The sequence below is a fragment of the Primulina tabacum genome, chromosome 1 (assembly GCF_025594145.1).
Source record: "Primulina tabacum isolate GXHZ01 chromosome 1, ASM2559414v2, whole genome shotgun sequence".
In the NCBI taxonomy this organism is placed as follows: Eukaryota; Viridiplantae; Streptophyta; class Magnoliopsida; order Lamiales; family Gesneriaceae; genus Primulina; species Primulina tabacum.
Genome location: NC_134550.1, coordinates 50,372,963 through 50,396,912, shown reverse-complemented (window position 1 = coordinate 50,396,912; position 23,950 = coordinate 50,372,963). Strand labels below are relative to the sequence as shown.

At 36.3% G+C, this 23,950-nt stretch overlaps 5 protein-coding genes across 7 annotated transcripts; 2 read left to right on the top strand and 3 right to left on the bottom strand.

Moving 5' to 3' along the window:
• Positions 1 to 1,612: 1,612 nt before the first annotated feature.
• LOC142546502 (uncharacterized) lies at positions 1,613 to 2,672 on the top strand. Its single transcript, XM_075654259.1, has 2 exons — positions 1,613 to 1,975; positions 2,296 to 2,672. The coding sequence occupies exons 1-2, from the start codon at positions 1,838 to 1,840 to the stop codon at positions 2,452 to 2,454; spliced, it is 297 nt and encodes a 98-aa protein (XP_075510374.1). The 5' UTR covers positions 1,613 to 1,837; the 3' UTR covers positions 2,455 to 2,672.
• Positions 2,673 to 3,094: 422 nt separating this feature from the next.
• LOC142546489 (hydroxyphenylpyruvate reductase-like) lies at positions 3,095 to 4,681 on the bottom strand. Its single transcript, XM_075654234.1, has 2 exons — positions 3,987 to 4,681; positions 3,095 to 3,704 (listed from the first exon to the last, which is right to left on the bottom strand). Exons 1-2 carry the CDS (start codon positions 4,416 to 4,418, stop codon positions 3,186 to 3,188), a joined length of 951 nt encoding a protein of 316 aa, XP_075510349.1. The 5' UTR covers positions 4,419 to 4,681; the 3' UTR covers positions 3,095 to 3,185.
• Positions 4,682 to 5,324: 643 nt separating this feature from the next.
• On the top strand, positions 5,325 to 8,407 carry LOC142546462 (rop guanine nucleotide exchange factor 12-like). The gene is made up of 7 exons (XM_075654191.1): positions 5,325 to 5,905; positions 6,200 to 6,316; positions 6,415 to 6,569; positions 6,730 to 6,804; positions 6,903 to 7,175; positions 7,309 to 7,629; positions 7,718 to 8,407. Exons 1-7 carry the CDS (start codon positions 5,608 to 5,610, stop codon positions 8,144 to 8,146), a joined length of 1,668 nt encoding a protein of 555 aa, XP_075510306.1. The 5' UTR covers positions 5,325 to 5,607; the 3' UTR covers positions 8,147 to 8,407.
• A 2,879-nt stretch (positions 8,408 to 11,286) lies between these two features.
• Positions 11,287 to 16,310, bottom strand: LOC142546470 (putative plastidic glucose transporter 2). Of its 3 annotated transcripts, none has more exons than XM_075654221.1 (16): positions 16,079 to 16,310; positions 15,827 to 15,881; positions 15,399 to 15,522; positions 15,092 to 15,197; positions 14,916 to 14,983; positions 14,690 to 14,822; positions 14,092 to 14,191; positions 13,875 to 13,987; positions 13,662 to 13,755; positions 13,297 to 13,450; positions 13,079 to 13,222; positions 12,926 to 12,999; positions 12,737 to 12,825; positions 12,299 to 12,413; positions 11,962 to 12,171; positions 11,287 to 11,722 (listed from the first exon to the last, which is right to left on the bottom strand). In XM_075654221.1, exons 3-15 carry the CDS (start codon positions 15,487 to 15,489, stop codon positions 11,989 to 11,991), a joined length of 1,464 nt encoding a protein of 487 aa, XP_075510336.1. In that variant the 5' UTR covers positions 15,490 to 15,522; positions 15,827 to 15,881; positions 16,079 to 16,310; the 3' UTR covers positions 11,287 to 11,722; positions 11,962 to 11,988. The 3 variants fall into 3 exon arrangements, with proteins under 3 accessions (XP_075510336.1, XP_075510328.1, XP_075510319.1); XM_075654213.1 differs by having other exon boundaries at positions 15,846 to 15,881; XM_075654204.1 differs by lacking the exon at positions 15,827 to 15,881.
• LOC142511700 (uncharacterized) lies at positions 15,853 to 20,165 on the bottom strand. The gene is made up of 4 exons (XM_075619659.1): positions 19,334 to 20,165; positions 18,744 to 18,883; positions 18,446 to 18,629; positions 15,853 to 15,881 (listed from the first exon to the last, which is right to left on the bottom strand). Exons 1-4 carry the CDS (start codon positions 20,163 to 20,165, stop codon positions 15,853 to 15,855), a joined length of 1,185 nt encoding a protein of 394 aa, XP_075475774.1.
• Between the last annotated feature and the right edge of the window lie 3,785 nt (positions 20,166 to 23,950).

Here is a 23,950-nt window from a genome sequence, read left to right as displayed (position 1 = left end):
TAGATTCTTGGATTCCAGTTGTTTTGGGCTGTTTGTATTTTTATTTTTTTTTTTAAAAAATAATAATATCGTGGAAATTAGGTCATATTGATTATGGATTTGGACAAGCCACCAACGCTATAATATTTATTTAGAGGCGTGGTTGATTTTCTTATGTGATTATATAAAGTTTTTTGAAATTAATTTCTAAATTAAATTGAAACTTTTCCAAGAATTTATATAAAAAGATTACAAAAACTTGTGTGAGACGGTCTCACGGGTCGTATTTTGTGAGGCGGATATCTTATTTAGGTCATCTATGAAAAATATTATTTTTTATGCTAAGAGTATTACTTTTTATTGTAAATATCGGCGAGGTTGACCAGTCTCATAGATAGAGATTCGTGAGACCATATCACAAGATATCTACTCTAAAAAAATACCATAAATTTTGTAAATAGATGGTTTGTCAAAATATGTATACAAGTATTTGATTTTTGTAGATTTTGGATCAAGAAATTAAATATGGGTTTTTAATGCTGCTAATTAATTATATAATTAAGGTCCAATTGCACATTAATAAAATGGGCCAAACCCACGAATTATCTTCAAAAGAACTCTAAAATAACCTACATATCGCGTTTTCTATCACACTATCTTTTAGGTTGCATTCAAGTCACATTCGAATATCATACTACACGAACTCGATTCGAAAAAAAGTCAGTATTCTTGAACTCGACTCGACTCGACTCGATTCGATGATGTGTTAATTTTCAAGTTTTATCTCGACTCGAGAACGCATCAAGTTATTCAGGCTCGAGATCGAAAAACTTGATTTAGACTCTCTTTTAATTCTAAATTAATAATATATATAATCGAGCAGCTCGCGAGTTACTCGAATAAACACATGTAAAACTCGAGCTCGACTCGATTAAATATTCGAGCTACTAGCGAGTTTCAATCGAGCCGTTCACAAGTTATTCAAGAATAGCTTGGCTAGTTTGCACCCCTACTCATGTTCTTATTATAAAAACTCTCTAGTCTTTTTGAGTATATTATTTGTAACAGAATAATTTTCGATATTTATTTTTAAATTTTACTTTTCTATTGATATTACATATGCTTTTGTCCACAGCAAAAGAGATGTTGTAGGTAGATTCAGGGGTTTAAGTATAGAGTTAATCGGATTTCGGCCCATTCCATTGCCCCAGCATTGAACCCATTCTTGATTTTTCGGAAGAACTACATTGGGACGATGAATGACTTTAACTTTAGATGATCGTGACGACCCACAAAACTTGTTTTTTGGGAATTGTTGGAGTGACTGCTAACCATTCGGGTCGACTGTCCACCCGGATTGATTGATCACCCGGATCAGCTGTCCATCTGGATTGGTTGATCATCTAGATTGATTGATCACCCGGATTCTCTTATTCCGATTAATATTATTTCTTGTTATAACAATATATGATTTGATTTTATTGTGAATTGTCGCCTGCCGTCTCCAATTATTTTGACGAAGTGTATGGATTAATTTGGGCCTCAGCAGGCCTATCCTTAACATTGTTACCCACTGGACGAAGACAGACAAAAGGAAGGACGCTAAAAAGTCCTTAAAGTGTGGAGTAAAAATGACGTGAGAATCTATCACATGAAGAAAGCCGCTTATATAATGACAATACACTTGTAAAAAATGTACGGAGTGAAGGCGAAGTGAATGATGAGTGAGCTAAGCTAAGGTAAGCATCTCGCTGATATCAACAACTTCGCGATCAATCCAAAGTTTCCTTTTCTGGGTTTTCGAGATTTTTTGGGTTTAGGTGTAGGAAAATCGAAGGTGCGAACTTGAGACTATAAGATGTTAGAAGGGAAAGGTTTGATACAGGATACAGATATGCCATTGAAGATGCAGATCCAAGCAATGGATTTTGCTTCCCAGGCTCTGGATCTGTATGATGTCGTTGATTGCAAATCAATTGCTGCCCACATCAAGAAGGTCGGTCATCCATTTCTTCTTCTTCTTTTATGTTGCATATATTCGTTGGCCTCGCATCGCAAGATTTTAGAAAAATTAGAACTTTTGTTCGGTTAGATTTTGAATATGATGCCCCGGATATGGATAACTATTTTAGGACAAAGATTCGGATTGTCTTCTTGTTGAATTTGCTTCTCGGGTACGTCATTTTGGTGCTCAAGTTTGTTTGAAAGCGCTGTCTTTAAATGATATGTAGTAAACTTAAGATTTACCAGTTTTCTGGTCAATCTATGATAATATACTTGGTAATTGGAAAGTTTTATGTTTGTGTAAATCGGCAGGAGTTTGACAATAGGCATGGGAACGGATGGCAATGTGTGGTGGGATCAAACTTTGGGTGTTTTTTCACACACAAGAAAGGGAGTTTCATATATTTTACACTTGAAACTCTCAAGTTTCTTATCTTCAAAGTTTCTTCCTCTCCTCCATCTTCTCCTTGATCAGACGGATTTCAAGATTGGATTGTGCAAGTAAAAATGGTGCAAGTTTCATATCTCTGCCTTGCAACTATTTAGCACGATGTCCAAAAATGATCTACTTTCGAGCTTTGTTCTTCATGTAATTGCTCTAATGGGGTGGGGTGGCAAGAATGAAGTTCAGTCTGTATATTTTCGTATTATATAGATATATTATTCAGAAAAAGAACACGTATCATTTAGCTACTACCCATCAAGGCCAAATGTTCTAAATTGAAAAGCGATGCTAACTGAAATCGAGACTATACCTTGGTCCACTAGCAGCCCAATTTGATTTGAAGAGACGTAGGCGAAAAGCAAGTGAGAAATTTCAAGGAAACACGACTCGAAGCCTCTGCCTTCACAAAAACTCATAGTGTGAGACTGATATCTTACGCCTCCGATCATGAATATTATTTTGTGTCAAAAATATTAATTTTCATTTCAAATGTAAATCTGGTCGACCTGCCCCACCGATCTATATCTGAAGATCTATATCTGGAGACTCTCGAAGGAAATCTAATGGTGTGATATCAATGTATAGGATAATTCAAAGGAGATTTAATAATTTTGATGGTTTTATTTAAACGATTTTTCGTAAGAGGCGTTACCCTTTTACTCGAAATGAAGCATTCATTCCAATAAAGAATTATGTCTGATGTCAGACTAAAATTTAACATCGCAATGATACGACTGCCAGATGATCAAAATCAAACTCAAACCACAGGTGTTAGCAATGGTTTGTTAAGAAAATATGCCTCCAAGTTTGCAACAACAAGGTCAGCCATGACTTTGGTGGTTTCGACAGTGTCGCTCCCAACGTGAGACAGCAATACAACATTGTCAAGTCCAAGAAGTGCCTCGGGTACCACAGGTTCATTCTCAAAGACATCAAGCCCTGCCCCAGCTAACCGGTCTTCGAGCAACGCAGAAATGAGCTCTGGTTCGTCAACCAGTGCCCCTCTTCCGATATTGATCAGAATCCCTTTTGGTCCTAATGCACCAATAACATCCCGGTTCACAATGTGCCGTGTTTCTTCTGTCAAGGCACACGAGGCGATCAGGATTTGGCAATTTGCAGCCAAATCGACAACATTTGAGTAGTATGTATAGTTGATGTTATGTTTCTTGGATCTGGAGTTGTAACCAATGGTGCAGCCAAATGCTTCAGCTCTCTTGGCTATTGCTGAACCAATCCTGCCCAATCCAATTATGCCAACTGATTTACCACTGAACTGGAAATCAAAGAAGTAAATGCAAGGTATAACAAACAAATGCACATAAATGTTAACTTTGAGAAAGTCTTCAAACACCTTAGCTAAAATTAAACTTTTTCGCTGGATAAGATGCTATCTCCAGGATAGTACCTCAGTCATTCATCAAACATTTCTACCTCGACACATGAATAATATTGACATTTATAATGCTAATATGACAAAACACCAGTGATTAGGATAAAAAAAGAGCAAAAATCCTATGAAAAAAATAAAAATCTTGCACATAAGAAACCCACATACCTTAGAACACAGCTGAAGATCTCCATTTTTCCACAACCCACTTCTTACAAACCCATCACAAGCACAAATCTTCCGCAAAGTCGCCAATGCCAACCCAATCGCTGTGTCCGACACATCATCAGTAAGCACGTCAGGAGTATTCGCTACTCTGATGCCCTTCTCCCTGCACTTATCCAAATCGATCTTATCCAATCCCACACTGTACGTCGCCACGATTCTCAAATGGGGAAGCGATTCGATTAGCTCAGCATCGGCACCGATTTTGGTGTCCCCCACAACAGCCAAAATTGAGTCGGCGTAGCAATCCAAGAATTGGGTTTCGTAAGAAGATTCCCTGAGTTTAAAGAGTTTGAATCGGTTGAGTTCTTGCTCAAGGTAACTGGACATTGGACTGGTCATTAGCACGCCAACGTCCTCCAATTTCGTCGCCATTGACACTCGGATTGGCCGCAATCGAGAAACTTTTCTTTAGCCTAAATCCATTGGTCGGTTTTGTTTCTTAACCAACAGTATTCCAGTTAATTTGGGAATTGCTCGAGAGTTTTTAGGGACTAATAACGGTCTAAACAGTTCCTCTAATCAATGGCCTCACAATTTTCACTCTTCACCTCTTTCGGTGATACTGCCATCCAAATTTCTTGAATCGAAAAACTACACTACCTAATGGCCATTTGTCTCACACAAGAGATGACCATGTATTTTATAGTATAAATCAAACAAACCATCGTTTTCAATTTATGACATCCTTTGTCTTGGAATTCGTTTTTTATAACGAACATTTGTACAGAACATGTAAATGTTTATATTTTAAAGAAGTATATAAACGTTTTGTATACTAGTTATTATGCGTATAATTTTTTTTTATCATTATCGATGGACTAAATTGTAATTTAACAATTTATGGAGTGACTAAATTGATATTTGAATTGTTGAAATAAAAAAAATAAAAATAAAAGTGTGTGTTGAAATTAAAAAAAAAACAAAATAAAAAAAAACAAAAGTGTAATATTAGTATCATATAAGGGTAAAATTAGAAAAAAAAAATTGGTGTCCTACTAGGTAGTTATTATTATGTGCTCAACTTTAATAGAATAGAATAGATTTCAACTCATTTTTTCCTTGTTCATGCTCTAATATGCATCCCACATCCTCTACATTTCAATAGAAGTGTTTGTGTTGGTGGGCTGCGTGGTTATCAATATTTTCTTATACGAACATATTGTGTAATGCAGACGTGATTAGTAGAATATTGCGTTTTCGTTTTATAAATAAAATAATAGAAACATCATATAAAGTTAAATAGAATAAAATAAAAAATAAATAAATTTTCTTTACCAAATCAGAAACAACACATTTCCTTGAATTTTTTTTAAAAAAAAACATGCTTCCTCAGCTAAAACATAACAACCTTTTTTTTTTGTCATAATACTAATTAAGAAACATTTCCTCACTTCCTCTTTCCTTTCAAAATACTAGGAAAGGGAACGGAAATCATCTTTACCAGTCCTCCCATTCCTATTATCTTTCTTTTTTTTTTTCCTCTTCCATTTTCCATACAAAATCCAGCTTGAATCACAATTCACACACACAAAGAAATAATCATAAAATAAAAATAAAGAATATGGTTCGGGCCGCTTTGGAGGAGGAAAAGGAAATGTACATGAACAGGTTGGGGTATTTCAAAGGAATGCATGAAAATGGAGGGAGGCAAACCAGGAGTTTGGTTCTTGATCAAAACAGCGGCTCTTTGTCGCCGTCGGATCAGGAAAGGATGACGTCGAGAAGCCATGCGTCCGCCCCTTTACATGATAGTCAAGCATTGGAACAGGCGAGGATTGGGTCTGAGCTTAACCGGACGGAGAATATCAAGTCCCGGTTTGCCGCTGATGGAAGTGTGGCGAAAGAGGGACATCATTCAGGCAAGAAAACAAGATATATGTCTTTGCAAGGACGATTTGATTTATGTAGTTTTTTGTTCCCTCATGAGTTTAATTTTGTCTTGTGTTATTCGTTAGATTTCTTTCCAATTTAAACGGTTTAATATGATTTGGAGAGTGATTTATAATTTCTGAAAATCAATAGATTTTTTGGTTCGGTTGGATCCGTCCTCACTATTTTTGAAGATTGTAGCTATTCTGATTTGGGTTGTTTTAGATTCTTTTTCTTTATCGAGAAATACGGATGAAAATCTGTTGTTGTTGTGTGTGATTTAGATATGGAATTGATGAAGGAGAAGTTTGCAAAGTTGCTTCTTGGTGAGGATATGTCAGGTGGAGGGAAGGGCGTTTCATCAGCTTTGGCATTGTCAAATGCCATCACAAATCTAGCTGGTAAATTTTTCTGATCATTTCCACTATGATGTCAAAATTTTTCCATTTTTATTGCTTTTGGTATGCAATATTGTTTAGATTTTGGGAGTTTGATGCAGCTTCTGTGTTTGGAGAGCAAAAGAGATTAGAGCCAATGTTACCAGATACCAAGGCAAGATGGAGAAAGGAGATTGATTGGCTATTATCTGTAACAGATCATATCGTCGAACTTGTTCCCTCAAAACAAAGATCAAAAGATGGAACCTCTATGGAGGTAACTTTCATTAATTGTCCATCACATGAAATTTGGGCGTAATCTAGCTAAGGGGTCAATGGATCTGACGCTGGCCGTGTCTGCATGTTGATAAAATTGTTCTTGATTGTACTCAGCGGTATTTTGAATAAGTTTGAGTTGACGTTTTGTTCTTTGCCAGATTATGGTGACAAAACAGAGAAATGATATCCAAATGAACATACCGGCCTTACGCAAGCTTGATGCAATGCTACTTGTAAGAGGATACTTTATTTGATTCTCGATCTGTATCTGGTTTTATGAGCATTCTTTAATTTGTGACTACTCATTTCTCTATGGTTGGAATACAAATAGGATTGTTTGGACAACTTCAAGGAGCAAAATGAGTTTTGGTATGTAACAAAGGGCGATGAAGATTCCCAGAAGGGAAAGAACATGAGAAACGATGAGAAATGGTGGATTCCAGTTCCTAAAGTTCCCACAGATGGCTTATCTGAAGTTACAAGAAAATGGCTACAGTATCAGAAGGATTCTGTAAACCAAGTGTTGAAAGCTGCAATGGCCATAAATGCTCAAGTTTTATCAGAAATGGAAATACCCGAAAACTACATTGAATCTCTTCCTAAGGTGCTTAAGAATACAAGAAAAGTGTATCTAAGTCTTTGGTTTTGTACTAATAAAAGTGGACAACCATTACTTATTCTCAGTCTCAAGTTTTTGTGGCTTTGACTTAATGAGCTAGCCCTCTTTCTCTTCACAGAATGGGAGAGCGAGCCTTGGAGACTTGATCTACAAGGGAATCACTGATGACCATTTTGATCCGGACTATTTCCTTTCATCTCTGGATTTGTCATCGGAACACAAGATTCTTGACCTCAAGAACAGGATTGAGGCCTCAGTGGTGATATGGAAACGGAAGATGACGGCTAAAGACAGCAAGTCTTCGTGGGGTTCTGGTGTAAGTATGGAGAAAAGGGAACTTTTTGAAGAGAGAGCAGAGACGATTCTTCTAATTCTAAAGCATCGTTTCCCCGGAATTTCTCAATCTTCTCTAGATATCAGCAAAATCCAGTACAACAAAGTAAGACTCACTACATTGTGTAACACAAGAATTCCCTCATTTTATTCCATCAAAGAGTTCAGATTTTAGAGCTTTCATGACCTTGCAGGATGTGGGACATGCGATTCTTGAAAGCTACTCAAGAATCATCGAAAGCCTGGCGTACACCGTCCTGTCTAGGATCGATGACGTAATGCACGCAGACTCTCTTGCAAGAAATCCCTCTGGGGAGACGAGGTCGCCTTTAAAAGATCAATGCCCTCTCAAAGTATCAGAGAAATGTCCCAACGCCAATGAGGAACTCGATAAGCTTAATTCATTGGAAAAACCAACTTCAATGACATTGTTGGATTTCATGGGATGGACTTTAGATCCAGGAGATTCAGAAGCGAAGAAGGACTCGAATGATGATAGTTGTGGAGACACAGATACAAAGTTCCTCGGTAAACCGGCTAACATTGTAACAGACAAGAAAATGTCATACATAGAGAAGCTAGAGATCTTAGGTGGTTCGAGAAGTCCAACAGCACGACATTAAACGAACGACTAACTGGTTAAATTGACTAGGTAGATGAAGCCTGGAATTGAATTGATGTGTGTATATAAAATGCTCTTGACAAGTTATATAGATGTTTTTATCATGTTATAGATAGGAAGAATTCTTAGAGATCTATTTGAATTTTGACTACCTTAATTTAGATGTGCAAGAATTCATGTCAATGGATTGTGTACCTTCATGGAGAGTTCTATTTATTTAGTCATTGTGAAATGTTACCATTCGGCTGTTTTAATCGGTTCAGCAACATTTTCTTTATATAAACACTGATTGAATTATAGATGTATGAGAAGGTCAAGAGAAATATAGTAATACATCAATAAATCACCGAACCTTAAATCGATCCTATCAATTAAAAATTTATTCACGTTCAATTGTTAGTTCTAATAAATTTAAAAAAAATTACAATAATAAATTACAAAATCCATAGAGTTCTGTAAAAAAGTTTATAAATGCCAATAAAAGTTATACAAAATAAATCCACGAGATTTTATGAAATTTTTTAAAAATCTATGAGATTCTGCAAAAGTAATTAGAAATCTATGAACTCCTCGGAAGTCTGTTATTTAAAAAAAGCCAACAAATCTTTGCAACGAATACATCCCCTTTAAATAATGTTAGTTTACAATTGACTTCATATATTATTTTTGTAATTGAACTAAAACAACATATAAACACCCACTTGAGTATGTTTTTAGTCCTATAGTTCTAATAAAATATTTTTTGTCTCTACATTAAGAACCAACAGTCAAGTTACCATATTCTTTATATGTTCTTAACCTTCAACATTTAATACGAATTAAATTAACTATGAAAAAATAATATCAAGATATTCTACCTCTATATTTCAAATTTAAATATTCAAGTATTTGTATATTTAATTATGAACAATTCTCAATTGAGTCATCATTTCACCATGAGTAAATCAAAGCTCGTCGAATTTAACATCATAGTCGAATCAATCATAATCTTGTTCCATTGATATATTATATTACAGAAAAACTCATATGAGACGATCTCACATGTCAATTTTGTAATACGTATATTCTGTTTTATTCATTCATGAAAAGTATTACTTTTGTTGCAAATATGAGCAAAGTTGAACCGTCTCACAAATAAAGTTATATGAGAGACTGTCTCATGAGAGACTTAGTCGTTTAATTAATCAGACATCTCCCAAATGTAAATAACTAAATTTGTAAAATTAAGTGTTTCAATATTAATTTCCTTTATTTTTCAACAATAACATTTGTTTAGCATGTACGATAGACCAAATTTCGTTTTATGAGGTGAAATATTTAATTGAACTATTACAAACAATTAAAAATTATATTGATTTCATATCCATTTTTATTGCATGGAACCTCTTTGCAAGATAATTAGTTTTTCGTCAAACACGCTTTTGTTTGTTTGATGCATGTCCTCTTAAAAATAAATTTTATTAGGTTTTATTTTTTTTATTATGTTTCTACTTTTAAAATTCAAGAGATATATATATCTAGATTTCAAAGAATGCTCTTGCTCTCGAACTCGTATATTTTATAGATCTTTGAGCAATCTTAAATCTTTACATTTTCAAGCCGCTCATTAAGCACCCGCTCTGTTAGAATCAAACTTATCACTAGACCAAAAGCTATAGATGTTAGCCAGAGAGCGATTTTATTTTCTTAAACTTGTGGCTGCGCATAGTGTACTTACTTGTGTGCTAATAGATCATGATGGTAGAGCTATGAATCTGGGAAAGTGTATGTCTATGTGTTGGTGTTGTCTCATATATTTTACAGATCAGTCTTAACTTTACTCTATCGTCGATCGTGTCCCAACAGAGATAATATTACCGTTACGATTTGATGTCACTCTTTATGGCACACATAGCCAACCGGTTCTAGCGACGCAACGTAAACAGTTTGACGCACGAAAATTTCACACGAGGTCACTAATCTCAGTACTACTCTCCGTCATACATGCTTAACCCAACATTCTCCCTCCCAGGATGTATATAAATATGCTTCTTGGAAGACTTGAACTCGTAATCTCACTCTGATACCAATTGTTAGTATCAAACACTTATCCTTAGGTCAAAAGTTATATATGTTACCCAAAGCGCAACTTTGTTTTATTATACTTGTGGTAGCAAATAGTGCACCTACTTGTATGCTAATGGGTCGGGCTGTTAGGCCCATGAGTCCGTGGAGATACGTGTCTATTTGCTGATATTATCGCATATCCCTTAAAAATTAGTCTGACCATTTTCCTACTGTCAGTCATGTTTCCATCAGAGACAATATTACTCGGTAAGATATGACGTCACTCTCTTACTGAGCCAACCAGGTCAAGCAACGCAACATCAGCAGCTTGACGTACGAAAATTTCTCAAGAGCTTACCTATCTCAGTACTATTTTCACTCATACATGCTTAACCCAACACGCTCAACAGTTCATATCAGATTTTCTAAGGATCATCGTTGTGCTACTTTACCAACTCAAGCCGTTACAAACTATCTGTTGGTTTTGTTTCTAAATATCTGATGAATCGATGATTCTTAAATAGCCATACTTGTAACGTGATCACTAAGAGTTTCAGTTTAAGCAGTATGATAAATACTAATTGAAACAATCTATTACAAAACGTTGTAAATCCAAAAAAAATTAGTAAAAACTTTTCTAAGCAGAAGAAGATGTGACATATGAGTTTTGTCTCCGTACATCCATAAAAACTTTGTGTCATTTACTTACGCACTTCACATTTTCGTAAATTCAAATTTTTTGACCGTTTCTTGTTAAAATGTTAACCGTTTATTTATCACTACACAAACCGAACCGTTTTCGTACTAACTCTATTTTAAAGTGTCCTAATAAAAACTAATCGTTCAAAAATAGTTCTCAACACATAAAAAAATGTTAAGAACAGATTGAAATCAAGAAAATTTTAAAAAATTTATTTATTCTTCTCAAATTCTAACTTGATCCAAACAAGTGATATCAATACAGGTTTTTATTAAACTCTGATAACTAAAGTTTCAAATCTTGATTATGATAATATAATGGGCCAAAACCACATAACGTCAAATATGAAGGATGGAAAAAGAAATACGTAAAAGATTTAAAAGCAAATTCCACAGTACCGCTTGAAATGAGATGGAGTTGAAAGGGAATCCGTCCGTCAATTGTAATTTATAAAACCCTGGTCGCTGTTCACACCTCAATGTCCTTGAATAAATCAGTTCCATTTACGAAACAGAAGCGAATGAACATTACATAGATGAAACACAAGTGAATATAAAGACAAATTAAATCCAAGCTTACAAGTTTATTATTATGTTTTTTTTTTGGGTGTCAGCATACCGTAGTCGTATCTTCGTAATCTGAAAAAATAAGTCATGCACTGTGTTTGTCCATTACCAAAAATTCCTCGACGCTGCCTGTTGTGATGCTGAGTTTACATAACTCGTGCATTCGAGAAAACATGACACAAACTATTGCACAACACCACATTTTCTACTTGAATCAGAACTACCATATTTGTATCCGACCCCGTGCATTAGCTTTGGTTTATAGCTGCAAATCAAACGAATTGGAATGTTAGAAAGTACATAGACAGATTAAGCGAGTTTTACAAGGGGGAGCGGGATAGAAATTTTTCCAGATATTCAAACATCATAGTCTTCGAGAACATCTGAATACAAGTTAGAAATGAAATTCGAATATCTTTTAATTTGGGTCCAGAGAGACCGCCCGCTCCTTTCTCCGACCATTGGCATCGATTGTCATCCAGTATGAGCAAAAGACATGCGTACCTTGGAAGACTGACAGCCAAATCTCGTTTAATCAACAGGAAGAAGTGCCATTTCAATTTCTTGTAATGACTTTCCTTTGGTTTCCACCACGTTCTTCTTTACAAAGGCAACTGCCATCAAGCAAACGGTAGCAAACATTGTATACAAAGTTTTTGGCCCCAGAATCTCCAGCAGATGCAGAAATAGCAAACCAACAAAAAAATTTATCACCTGAAAATAACATTGTTGAACATGACCTTATTTTATAGAAAAACCCAGAAACAAAATCTCATTATAGCATTGGTGATCACCCCCGACACCACTTCCCTGATTTTAATAATCAAAACAAATTACATACCCAATGTACGGCCATGCAAATAGCCATTGCAGTCGCTCTAATTCGGCCTGGAAAAATCTCTGAAAGGAGGAGGCCAGGCACAGGTCCAGCGCCCAAGGAAAAAGTCATGACGAACCTGTAAAAGAGAAGAAAAGCAATCACCAGGTAAAGTAGTGGCCAACAAAATATTTCAGTTTCCATTTTAAATAAAAGTGATCCAACAGGTCCAAATCATTTGAAGGGAACAAAACAGTAAGAGAATATCTAAAATATCGATTGACGAAGTATGATTCCACAATTTTCTCTTGTTCTCTTTCTTTTGGGAATGCAAAGGATATTATTACCAGAGAGAATAAAAGTTCCCATTTGCAGGGATAAAATGGGTAGTCTTCTTGAGTTTCAAGTTATAAGCATTAAAAGCTGCAACTTTGTAATAGTTAAGTCAAGTGTTGTACTCACAGCAGCATGCCGGCAACAGAAAGATACATATTTCCTGAGCCTTGTAAAAATCCACTAGCTGCTATGACTTGAACACTCATAGCCAATGCCTGAAACCAGTAAACATATTGAAGAATATAAGCCACATGCGATGCATTTTCTTTGCAGTAGGTAAGTTTCTCGAATCTCGAGTAAGGATGTTTTACTTGCCATGCCCAAGAAACTCCAAATCAAAAGCACCTTCCTTCCTAATCTATCCATCAAAATCATTGCAACAATAGATCCTGTAAAATTACAAAGAATAGGGTGAAAATTATGAGGGCTTCACGAGAGAAAATACAACTTGCTTTTCCTTGTCATTACCTGATAAATTTACCACACCTACGCATATATTTCCAATATCTGAGGACACTCCAGCACTTCTGAAGACAGTTGATGAGAAGTAGAACACAGCATTTATGCCCGACAATTGTTGTAAAGCAAATAGGACAGACCCAAGGAATACCACTGGAGAGAGTAATAATGTTAATTATTGATATGTAAATGGAGATTTCACAAAATGCTAACCAAAAAATATGTACCTTTAAAATGACGACCGTGAATCAACTCAGAAATTTTTATTGTATCCATGTCATCACCTATTCCTGACTTGCACAATTCTGCCATTGCAGGTTTAACATGTGAAGCCCCAAAAAGCCTCTCGAGTTCTTCTTCAGTGTCCGCTATTTTTCCTCTCTAAGCCAATAAAGTTACAGTTTGAGCAGAGAAAGAAACAGTATGCAACAATATCGAACAACTCCCAGGTACAGTTCTAACAAGAACAACTGATCAGGGACTAAATGTTATGCTCACCAATCTTCAGTTACCCCGTAAGATAAACAAAGTTATTTGATCTAGTTCATTTATACAAGAGAAAGAGAACTGAAGGTCAAAGATGAGAGAGCACCTTCAAAAGCCAATGAGGAGACTCAGCAGAGAACTCCATCAAAAAAGCTAATAGCACAGCAGGAATAGCAGAGATCCAGAAGCATACTCTCCACCTGCAACAAAACCACTGTGTGACATGATCTAAGAAGAGTATTACAAGCAATATCATCTATAAATGTGGGCACACTCAACCAGGTGAAGCTCTATTTCATGACAACCGTTTGCCCCTTACCAGCCAAGAACACTTTTTGCTGGAATCCCTATGAAGAATGCCGTCATAAGTCCAAGGCATGTTGCAATCTGAGTGAAGCTTCCGTATGTACCCCTCACAAAAGCTGGAGAAACCTGTTCAAACATTTGAAACATGATCCACAAGACAAGTAGATGCAAACAGTTGGTGAATTATCTAATGAAATTGGGGCAGTAAATGGGATAATCATATTGTATACCTCTGATACATACATTGCTACAACAGGAGGACCAACACCCATACCAGTTCCAACCAAAAACCTTCCTAGGAGCATACCTCCTAGGCTACTTGTTGTGGCACTGAAAGTTTGGGATGAAGACACCTCAGAAGCAATATGATTAGGTTAAGAAAGTTAAAAAAACACCACATCCCTGCAATTCTAATCAATAACATTTTAAGTTAAAAAAACAACACAACGTTTTCATTTTTGAAGACCAGTTTTGTCAAAAGTGTCACAAGTATGCCTTGCTAAACTGGATCCAGGTGAAAATCAATATATAGAACTGCAAGAGCTCTATCTCAAAACAATCACAAAATAATGAAGAAAAAGAGGTTAATTCCAGTAATTGAGAGCAATGAAACGATATTGTATCCAATTTTCAGAAATAGAAAAAAAATAGAAATGAAGAACTCTCCACTACCTCACTCAAGAAGGGAATAATCCCTCTTGCCCCGGTAATGCTAGACTCATGTAACAAAACACATCATACAATCCCTCATGCCCCAGCAATGATAATACATGCAACTCTACTACTAAAATACTATTCAACTGAAACATTTTACTGCAGAAAGGAAACCTTATGGAAGAACCAATAATCATCGGTAAAGCACATAATTGAAATGATCTTCTACGACCAAGTCCATCAGCAATCAAACCACTGAACATTGATCCAATAAAGGCACCTCCTAGACATGTACTCACTACCAGACCTTCAGTTAATTAAGAATAGCTCATTAGATGGAGATTCATAACATATTGGTGAATCAATCTACTAAAACAAATCTGAAGAACATCCTTGGTACCTTCAGCCAACGTACTACCACTGAAACCAAGATCCAATGAAATGCTCTCCAATGTGTCATTCACCACCCTTAAATGATCCCAAAATAAAGATAAATAAATACATGTTCACTGAAACCGGTTTTTGACAAATTCAAAGCATGGGTCAAGCAAAAAACTTCAGTGAGATGGAACAAACCCAAGATGGTAGCCAAACAAAAATGATGATAGAGTTGCCACCACAACATATGGCAAGGGCCGCTTCCAGGAAGGGTTCCCAATATCTTTCCAATTGTGCGACTGCTCTGAAATTCCAGAAAACAGAAGGAAGACTCAATAGCTTACCACCCCACTTCACCACAACAGTAAGAAGAAATTTATGATGCATAAAAACTACTCACACAAAAATGCAAGATCAATGACATGCTTACAATAAGATGCATATGCCGATATCAACTTCCTCAACAACATTTAACGGAAAATGCAAATAAAACTAAACGACTAACCTAAATTTTCATCTTTCTCGAGGAAATTGAGACGTTCTTTTGACGATACACGCTTGTGCATCGTGAAGATGTCTGTATGGCGCCCTCGCATACCTCGATTATAGAATCAACATCCAAGTAAAGTCTGCCGCAATGGATAGCTCAATAATCAACAATTTGTTCCTTTTTTTTTGGTTTTTGGAAACATCAATAATTAAATTTCCGTATACTCTGTGAGTCCACAAACACCCCGAATAAACATGCAACTGATGCAAAAAGTATGATAGCTGAAAAATCTAATAAAAGTCATATCTTATTATTAAATAATACAAAATAAATTAGAAATACAGAGAAAAACAGATTCCACGGCGCAGGTACAAACTTATAATCCGATCTTCAGTTTCTGGACAATGACTACAAATTTGAAATGCGGAATCATAAGCAGTAACCTTATAATAAAAAATTTACCCTGGAATCAGGATATTTCACATCCAATCAACATTCCTACCAAACAAAAAGAGTGATCTCGATTAATCTCTAATTTTTTTACACCGAAGCGCGTACGTCTGTGAGTACGTGCATACACACAATTCACGATCAAACAAAACAACGTGCATAACAAAATATTTTCTCCATGCGTCCATAAATACAGTAAATGCGTAAACAAACGTATTCCACTTCGACCAAAGACAAGCATTTACCTGCAAAGATGACCATGCGAGAGAAAAATCGACAAAATCGCCACTCAGCGGGATCCGGAAACTTCTTTTCCACCGTCGATCCGCGATTTAGGTCGGCGTATCGTAGAATGGAGTAGAGTGAGTGTAAATTAAGGAAGCAGCAATTATGAAATGACGGTGGACAAATCATCTAGAGCTCACAGAGAAACACCTGTGAATTGTTGTTGGAAAGAGTGTAGAGCCTTTCATTTTCTTTTTTATTTTATGTATTTAACTTTAACGTCTTAGAAAATTGAATATTCATACATTATGTAAATATATTATTATTATCTATAATTATATTTTCTCAAATTTAAATTATTTTAACTAATCTATAAATATTTACTAAATTATTGATTATAATAAAAAAGTAAAAAAATTAAAAAAAATAAATATTATTAAAAAAGATAATAAATACGAGAACAATTTATCATAAAATCATTATTAAACTAAAATAATATAAATTTTAAAATAATAAGTTTTTCATTATATCAAACTAATATTATTTAAAAAATATATTATAATTAATATCATAGTCGAAAAATCATATATATAAATATTAATTAATTTAATCGGATATTAGGTTTGAGTGCGAGTATGATTCTTTGAAATCCAACGCCGTCTTCATGTCCGAAAATCCTCATATTTGAATACTTATTTATATAATTAAGTAAAAAAATCATCTTCATACTCTTCTCATTCGAGTCGAATATCAAATTCCATATCGAGTTGAAAGAATTATCTTGTAATGCCCAAGATTTTATATCGTGTTAAATTACGATTATTAATTTTTAATCGAGACGATTATGAAAGGGCTAATCGAGACACGAATTAAAAGTTTGTATGTGAAGTTGTTGGTGCGAGAGCCGAAGGTCTCGCGCATATGCGCGAAGAGTAGGCGCTCATATGCGCGAGCAGGGCAGAAGCCCATGGTGCGGAACAGAACACTAGGCGCACATGCGCGACTGTATGCGCGCACATGCGCGAGAGGTCCAGAGAGGTTGGCGCACATGCGCGACTTGGATTCGCGCACATGCGCGAGGGTACCCGAGAGTTGTGAAGAATTCCTCGCGCATATGCGCGGAAGAGGTGCGCGCATATGCGCATATATATATATATATATATATATATATATATATATATATACATACACACATATGAAAGAAAATCGAGGAATCAGAGCAAAAATCGAAACTTAAGGGAAAAAGTCGATTCTTGATTTTAGAATTCGATTAGTGAGACTCTTGTGATCAGTGAAAATCTGACATTTCTCACCGTATAGATAGTGTCTCCAAATTTTCAATGCAAAAACAACGGCTGCTAACTCAAGATCATGTGTCGGGTAGTTTTTCTCATGTACCTTCAACTGTCTGGAAGCATAAGCTATGACCCGACCTTGTTGCATCATTACTGCTCCTAAACCGAGCTTAGATGCATCAGTGTATAACACAAAATCTCCTTGCCCTGATGGCATGGCTAACACTGGTGCTGAAATAAGAGCTTGCTTCAAAGTATCGAAGCTCTTCTGACATTCATCGCTCCACACAAACTTAGCATTCTTCTTAGTCAATGAAGTGAGTGGCACTGCTATCGACGAGAATCCTTGAATGAACTTACGGTAGTAACCAGCTAAACCCAGAAAACTTCGGATCTCAGATGCATTCTTTGGTTCAACCCATTCCTTGACAGTTGCTACTTTCGCTGGATCCACCTCGATACCACTACTAGATACTATATGACCCAAAAACGCTACCTTTTCCAACCAAAATTCGCACTTACTGAATTTCGCAAATAACTTGCGACTCTGAAGAATCTGTAAGACTATCCTCAAATGCTGGTTATGTTCTTCATGGCTCTTCGAGTATATGAGGATGTCGTCAATAAATACTATGACGAACTGATCAAGATACTGATGGAATACTCGGTTCATTAGATCCATGAAAATAGCTGGAGCATTCGTTACTCCAAACGGCATCACTAAGAACTCGTAATGCCCATACCGGGTCCTGAAAGCTGTCTTGTGGACATCTGCATCCTTCACTTTCAATTGATGATATCCTGATCGAAGATCTATCTTAGAAAATACAGTAGCTCCTTGCAATTGATCAAACAAATCTTCTATTCTAGGCAATGGATACTTATTCTTGATCGTCACCTTATTTAACTCACGGTAATCGATGCAAAGCCTCATGCTCCCATCTTTCTTTTTCACAAATAGTACAGGTGCTCCCCAAGGTGAGAAACTTGGGCGAATAAATTCCTTGTCCAGAAGCTCCTGTATCTGTTGCTTGAGTTCTAACATCTCAGCTGGAGCTAATCTGTATGGTGCCTTAGAGATTGGCACGGTACCTGGCATGAGATCGATGGCAAACTCCACTTCTCTATCCGGTGGAAGTCCTGCAACATCATCTGGAAAGACGTCTGGAAAATCTCTGACTACTGGAACATCTGATATAGATGGAGTGGTTACATCAGGTGCTGACACAATACTGGCCAAGAAAGCCTGACACCCTTTGGAAATCAATCTCCTCGCCTGTATACAGGAGATCATGCGAGGAAAATTCCTCCATCTAGCTGGCTCGAATAGAAACTGCTCCATGCCTAATGGTCTGACCAACACTGATCTCTTCTGAAAATCAATAAGAACTCGATTCTTTGTCAACCAATCCATTCCCAAAATGATATCAAACTCTGGCATTGGCAATATAATCAAATCTGCATACACCAAGTGACCCTGCAGTTCTAGATCAATATCTCTGACCACACTGGTGGCTAACAACTCTTCCCCTGATGGAAGTGTCACTGAAAAGTTCACGTCTAGGCCAATGGACTTGATGTCCAAATGATTAGCAAAGGTCTCCGATATAAAGGAGTGAGTGGCTCCTGAATCTATCAGTGCAGTTGTGGCTAATCTCTTTATGAAAATATTTCCTGAGAGATGTTAGCACAACACCAAACTTATATCCCAAAATACTAGCAATTAACTTTAAGCATAGTTGAAATCAATATATTCCAAGTCAATCTAAAATCTTACTAGTACACTAATAATCTCAAATAAAATTTCCACATGCAAGGCAAATAATACCGAGCTTAAATAGAAATGATTACCGGTCATTAGTGTAGTGTCTGGGTTCGCCTCCTGTGCGTGCATGGCGAATACCCTCCCTTGGGTTGGCTGCTTCCACTGAGGACACTTCTTCAGCATGTGATCCGTAGATCCACATTTAAAACACTTGCCTGATCCATACAAGCATGGTCCTGGATGCTGGCGGTTACACTTCGGGCACATTGGGAAAACAACGGGCCTCTGAGGCGCCCCCTGCTGCTGGATAGGACCCTTGCCCCTAGGTGGTCCTTGGTAAGGCTTCTTCCCAGGCTGCCCCTGAAAAGGTTTCTTGTACTGGGGTCGCTGATGCTGGTGCTGTGGCTGCGGTGGTGCCTGGTAGGGCCTCTTGCCCAACATATCAGTCTCAATGTCTCTCTGGTCTTGCTCCGCCGCCAGAGCTCCAGAAACGGCAGCTGCATATGTAGTAAGGCCAGTTACTCTCACATCACGGCGCAAGACTGGCCGCAAACCACCCATGAAATGCCTCAGTTTTGCTCGAGCATCATTAGCTATGAGTGGCACAAAGTAGCAACCCTGTTCAAACTTTCTCACAAACTCAGCCACACTACTATCTCCCTGTCGTAGTGTCATAAATTCCGTAGTCAAACGGGCCTGTACCTCCTCAGTGAAGTACTTAGCGAAGAACATCTCTTTGAATCCATCCCAAGACAACATCGGCAAATTAACTGCCACCGATGCACTGTCCCACCATCGTCTTGCATCCCCTGCTAGGAGAAAAATGGCACATCGGACTCGATCCACATCCTGCAATTCCATATACTCAAAGATCACCTCTATAGACTTAACCCACTCTTCCGCCACCATAGGATTCGTAGTCCCTGAGAACTTTTGAGGATTCATCTTCTGAAATCTCTCGTACACTGCCTCCGGTTGAGTCCTCGGTCCTGCACCTCCTGCTGCTGGAGCTGGATTCCCCGCAACCTGTGCGAAGAACTGCGTCATAGCTGCAAGCATCTGCGCCTGCATATCTGGAGGTGGAGGAGGAGGAGTGGCTCTTTCCCTATCACGAGACTCTCGGTCCTCATCCCTAGCTCCACGGGCAATCAAACGTCTAGGAGCCATACTGTTCTAAAATTACCCAATACGTAAACCCAACATGCATATGAACATGATATAAATAACATAGGATTCACGTAACTGAACTTAAAAGTATGGACATGCTGAAAATAATAACTTAATGCATACTACACTAACATAAATCTTTGAAAACTTAAAACTTACAGACTTGAGGTGTGACCTTATGAGCTTCTTGCGACTGGAAGTAGGCATAACCCTTTACAAGAACACCGCTCTGATACCAACTGTAACGTACCGTACTTTTACTACTTCAAAATTTGCGGAAAAATTAAAAATTTTCTTAAACATAAAATTTCATACGGTCGTCACTTGTCATTTAACTTAATAATATTAAAATCAACATTCCCAACTAATATTTTCCAACAAAGTACTTATTTCAAATCATCTCACATCCAACATAAAAACATAATATTTTAAAGTTTTCAATAAACATAAACATAGTGGTCCTCGGGTTTAGCCTTTCGCTCAGTCCAAGCCTGCCCCTTGGTCGCCACCTCCTGTCTCCTCCTCAACGTACTCACCTGCATCGTTCAAGTCTAGTGAGTCTAAAGACTCAACACGTATAAACTGGGAATAACGAGTATTACATAATAAAACCACATACAACTTCAAAATATAACATATATACTTGAAACTTAAACTTTCATAATAACTTTGAACTCTCATAAACTTCTTTGAACTTAAACATACATACTTTGAAACTTGAATTTGCATAATAACTTGAACTTTCATAAACTTGAGCTTTGCATAAACTTTGAACATACATGCATACATAATATGACGTGCCATCACATAAACTTTTCTTTAAATATGCTTTCATACTTCAACATACTTAACTTCATCATTTTGCGTAGAGGATGTTTCAAAGCAAGTGACCCATAACATAATAAATATCTGATCAGACAAACCACAGTACTGGGCTGACAGGGACGTATCCACTGCCACGTACATGAGATCCCTGTTCATAATTTAACAGGCCAGTTGATCCACGTTCATAATTTAACGCTTCACAACCACGATCTAACCCGTTCATAATTTAACGGGCGGATTGGTCCCCGTTCATAATTTAACGCTTTCCAATCCTAACTTCAAACCCGTTCATAATTTAACGGGGTGGAGAGGTCCTCGGCCACGTTCACCGACTTCCAAACCCATTTACTTTTGGTCACAAGACATTTAGCATACCTCAAAAACTTCAAATATTTTCTTTGCACGTCATACATACTTACTTAGCGCTGAGGGATTCGTTGGATGTCAATCGTGTCGTTGCTGCAACATACTAACATGAATTCATAAGCTTAACGTGTACAACTTAAACGTAAAAGTCATGCTTAATCTCAAGCTAAATAATTTCTTAGAACATTCTATAATTTCTCACCACTTGACCTTGTAAAACATTAATGTTAAATCATACCATAACACCTCAAACCAAACCTTAAGTGATAAAATATTTATCCCAAAAACTGAAGCTACACGGACCCCGTACCCAGGTCAGGCCCCGGGTCTGTGTAGGTACTGCCTCATATGTGTCATGTAAAAGAAGGAGCACGGACCCCGTCCCTAGGTCCGTGTACGGGTCCGTGTCTGTGCGTTTAAATATGTGTCGAAGAAATGAGAAGGCACGAACCCCGTGCTAACCTCCGTCGTCCGTGTCCGTCTGCCCAACGAATTATTTGATGAAAATTTTATGACATGTCTATTCTCCCAATTAACACATAATGCATCAAGATTCCACACTATGAGACCATTCTAGGACACCATAACAATGAACTAAACTTTTATAATCACCCTACAATTTATACGACCCAAAAATACTGTCATTTATATTAAAGTTTATTTCTTACGACTTCTTAATAATTCAAGCTTTTAACGACATGAATCGAAACCTCAAAAATACTCTAAACATCATTACTAACTTTCTTATATGCAGCAACGATCACCCATCGATCCCCAACAAAGCCTGCAACATAAAAACTTCAAGAACACATTAAAATTCATAACTTTCTTGAAACACGATTTGAGCAGTCATACGAAAAACATCATAACTCACTCGTTTTTAATCCAAATAACTCGAAATTTATATCAAATCGAACGTATCAAAAAGATCTATGTTTTTGTAGTTGAAAGTTTTCTCAAAATATGTACCGAAAAATTGCAGTTTTCGAAAGAACATCAAAACAGGAATTTTCGGATCTAATTTGAGCAGTCATACTAAAAACACAATAACTCACTCGTTTTTAATCCAAATAACTCGAATTTTATATCAAATCGAACGTATCAAAAAGATCTACGTTTTTGTAGTTGAAAGTTTTCTCAAAATATGTACCGAAAAATTGCAGTTTTCGAAAGAACATCAAAACAGGAATTTTCGGATCTAATTTGAGCAGTCATACTAAAAACACAATAACTCACTCGTTTTTAATCCAAATAACTCGAATTTTATATCAAATCGAACGTATCAAAAAGATCTACGTTTTTGTAGTTGAAAGTTTTCGCAAAATATGTACAGAAAAATCTCAGTTTTCGAAAGACCATCATAACACGAAATTTCAACCCAAAAAATACTTCCAAATACATTCGGTAGATTTTTCTGCTCAAACTTCTACATCATACATACATTTTTATGCTTAAAAACAACTTAATACATAATATGACATGATCGATGCAGCAAGAACAGATTATACGTGCCTTTTGATATTTAAAAATACCGAAACGACGATACCGAAGCGGAGATGATACGGGAGACGATCCGGGACGAACTTAGCTCAATTTCTTCAAAGAAAACTTACTAAATATATGCTGGAAATTTTTAGAGGAGATGTTCTCGTTGAATGAAAAAAAAAGAAGGAAGAAAATGAAATAAATAAATTGAGATAGGAGTGTTTTAAAAACACAACCTTCTCTTTAGTCAAAAAGTTTAATAACATGTTTTGTTTTGTGTTTTGTGTTGTGTGTGTGTACGTGTATATGTGTGTGTAAATGTGTGAGTGTGTGTGTGAGTCAAAGTGTGTGTGCTTGTGTGTTGATATATATATATGTGTATATATATATATACCTACATATATTATAAACAATTGTAACATATGTATTTAATATACTAAAAAAATCTATTTAAAAACATTTAACATACTAATTTAAAATAAATCTCATATTAAGCCCATTATAAATTTTAAATTTAAATAAGATGCACAAATACTACAACTTTAAAATTTTAAAATCAATTAATCATTTAAATAATTAAGCTCTTAAATTACTAAAATTAATTAAATTATTTAAAATACTCCATCCTTATCTTAAATAAAATACTGCATTAAAATTTACTAAAAAAAATCGTCCCTATCTCCTTTCCTCGATCTCGCCTCGAATAATCGCCTGAAACATAAAACTCTAGAAAACATTTTAACATACATTAAATAAACATAAATAATTAAAATAATAAATTTCATAAATTAAATATATGCATGGATTTTACGTATACTATTTTGGGCTTTACAAGCGGCGAATTCGATTGATTGGACACCAGTTACACGATGTTGCAAAGAACTGGTGGATTACGATAAAGAGGGCTTTGGAGCATAGAGGTACGACTAATACCTGGAATGTCTTTAGAACTGAATTTTATCAATGAATCTTTCCAGTGTCGTACAGAA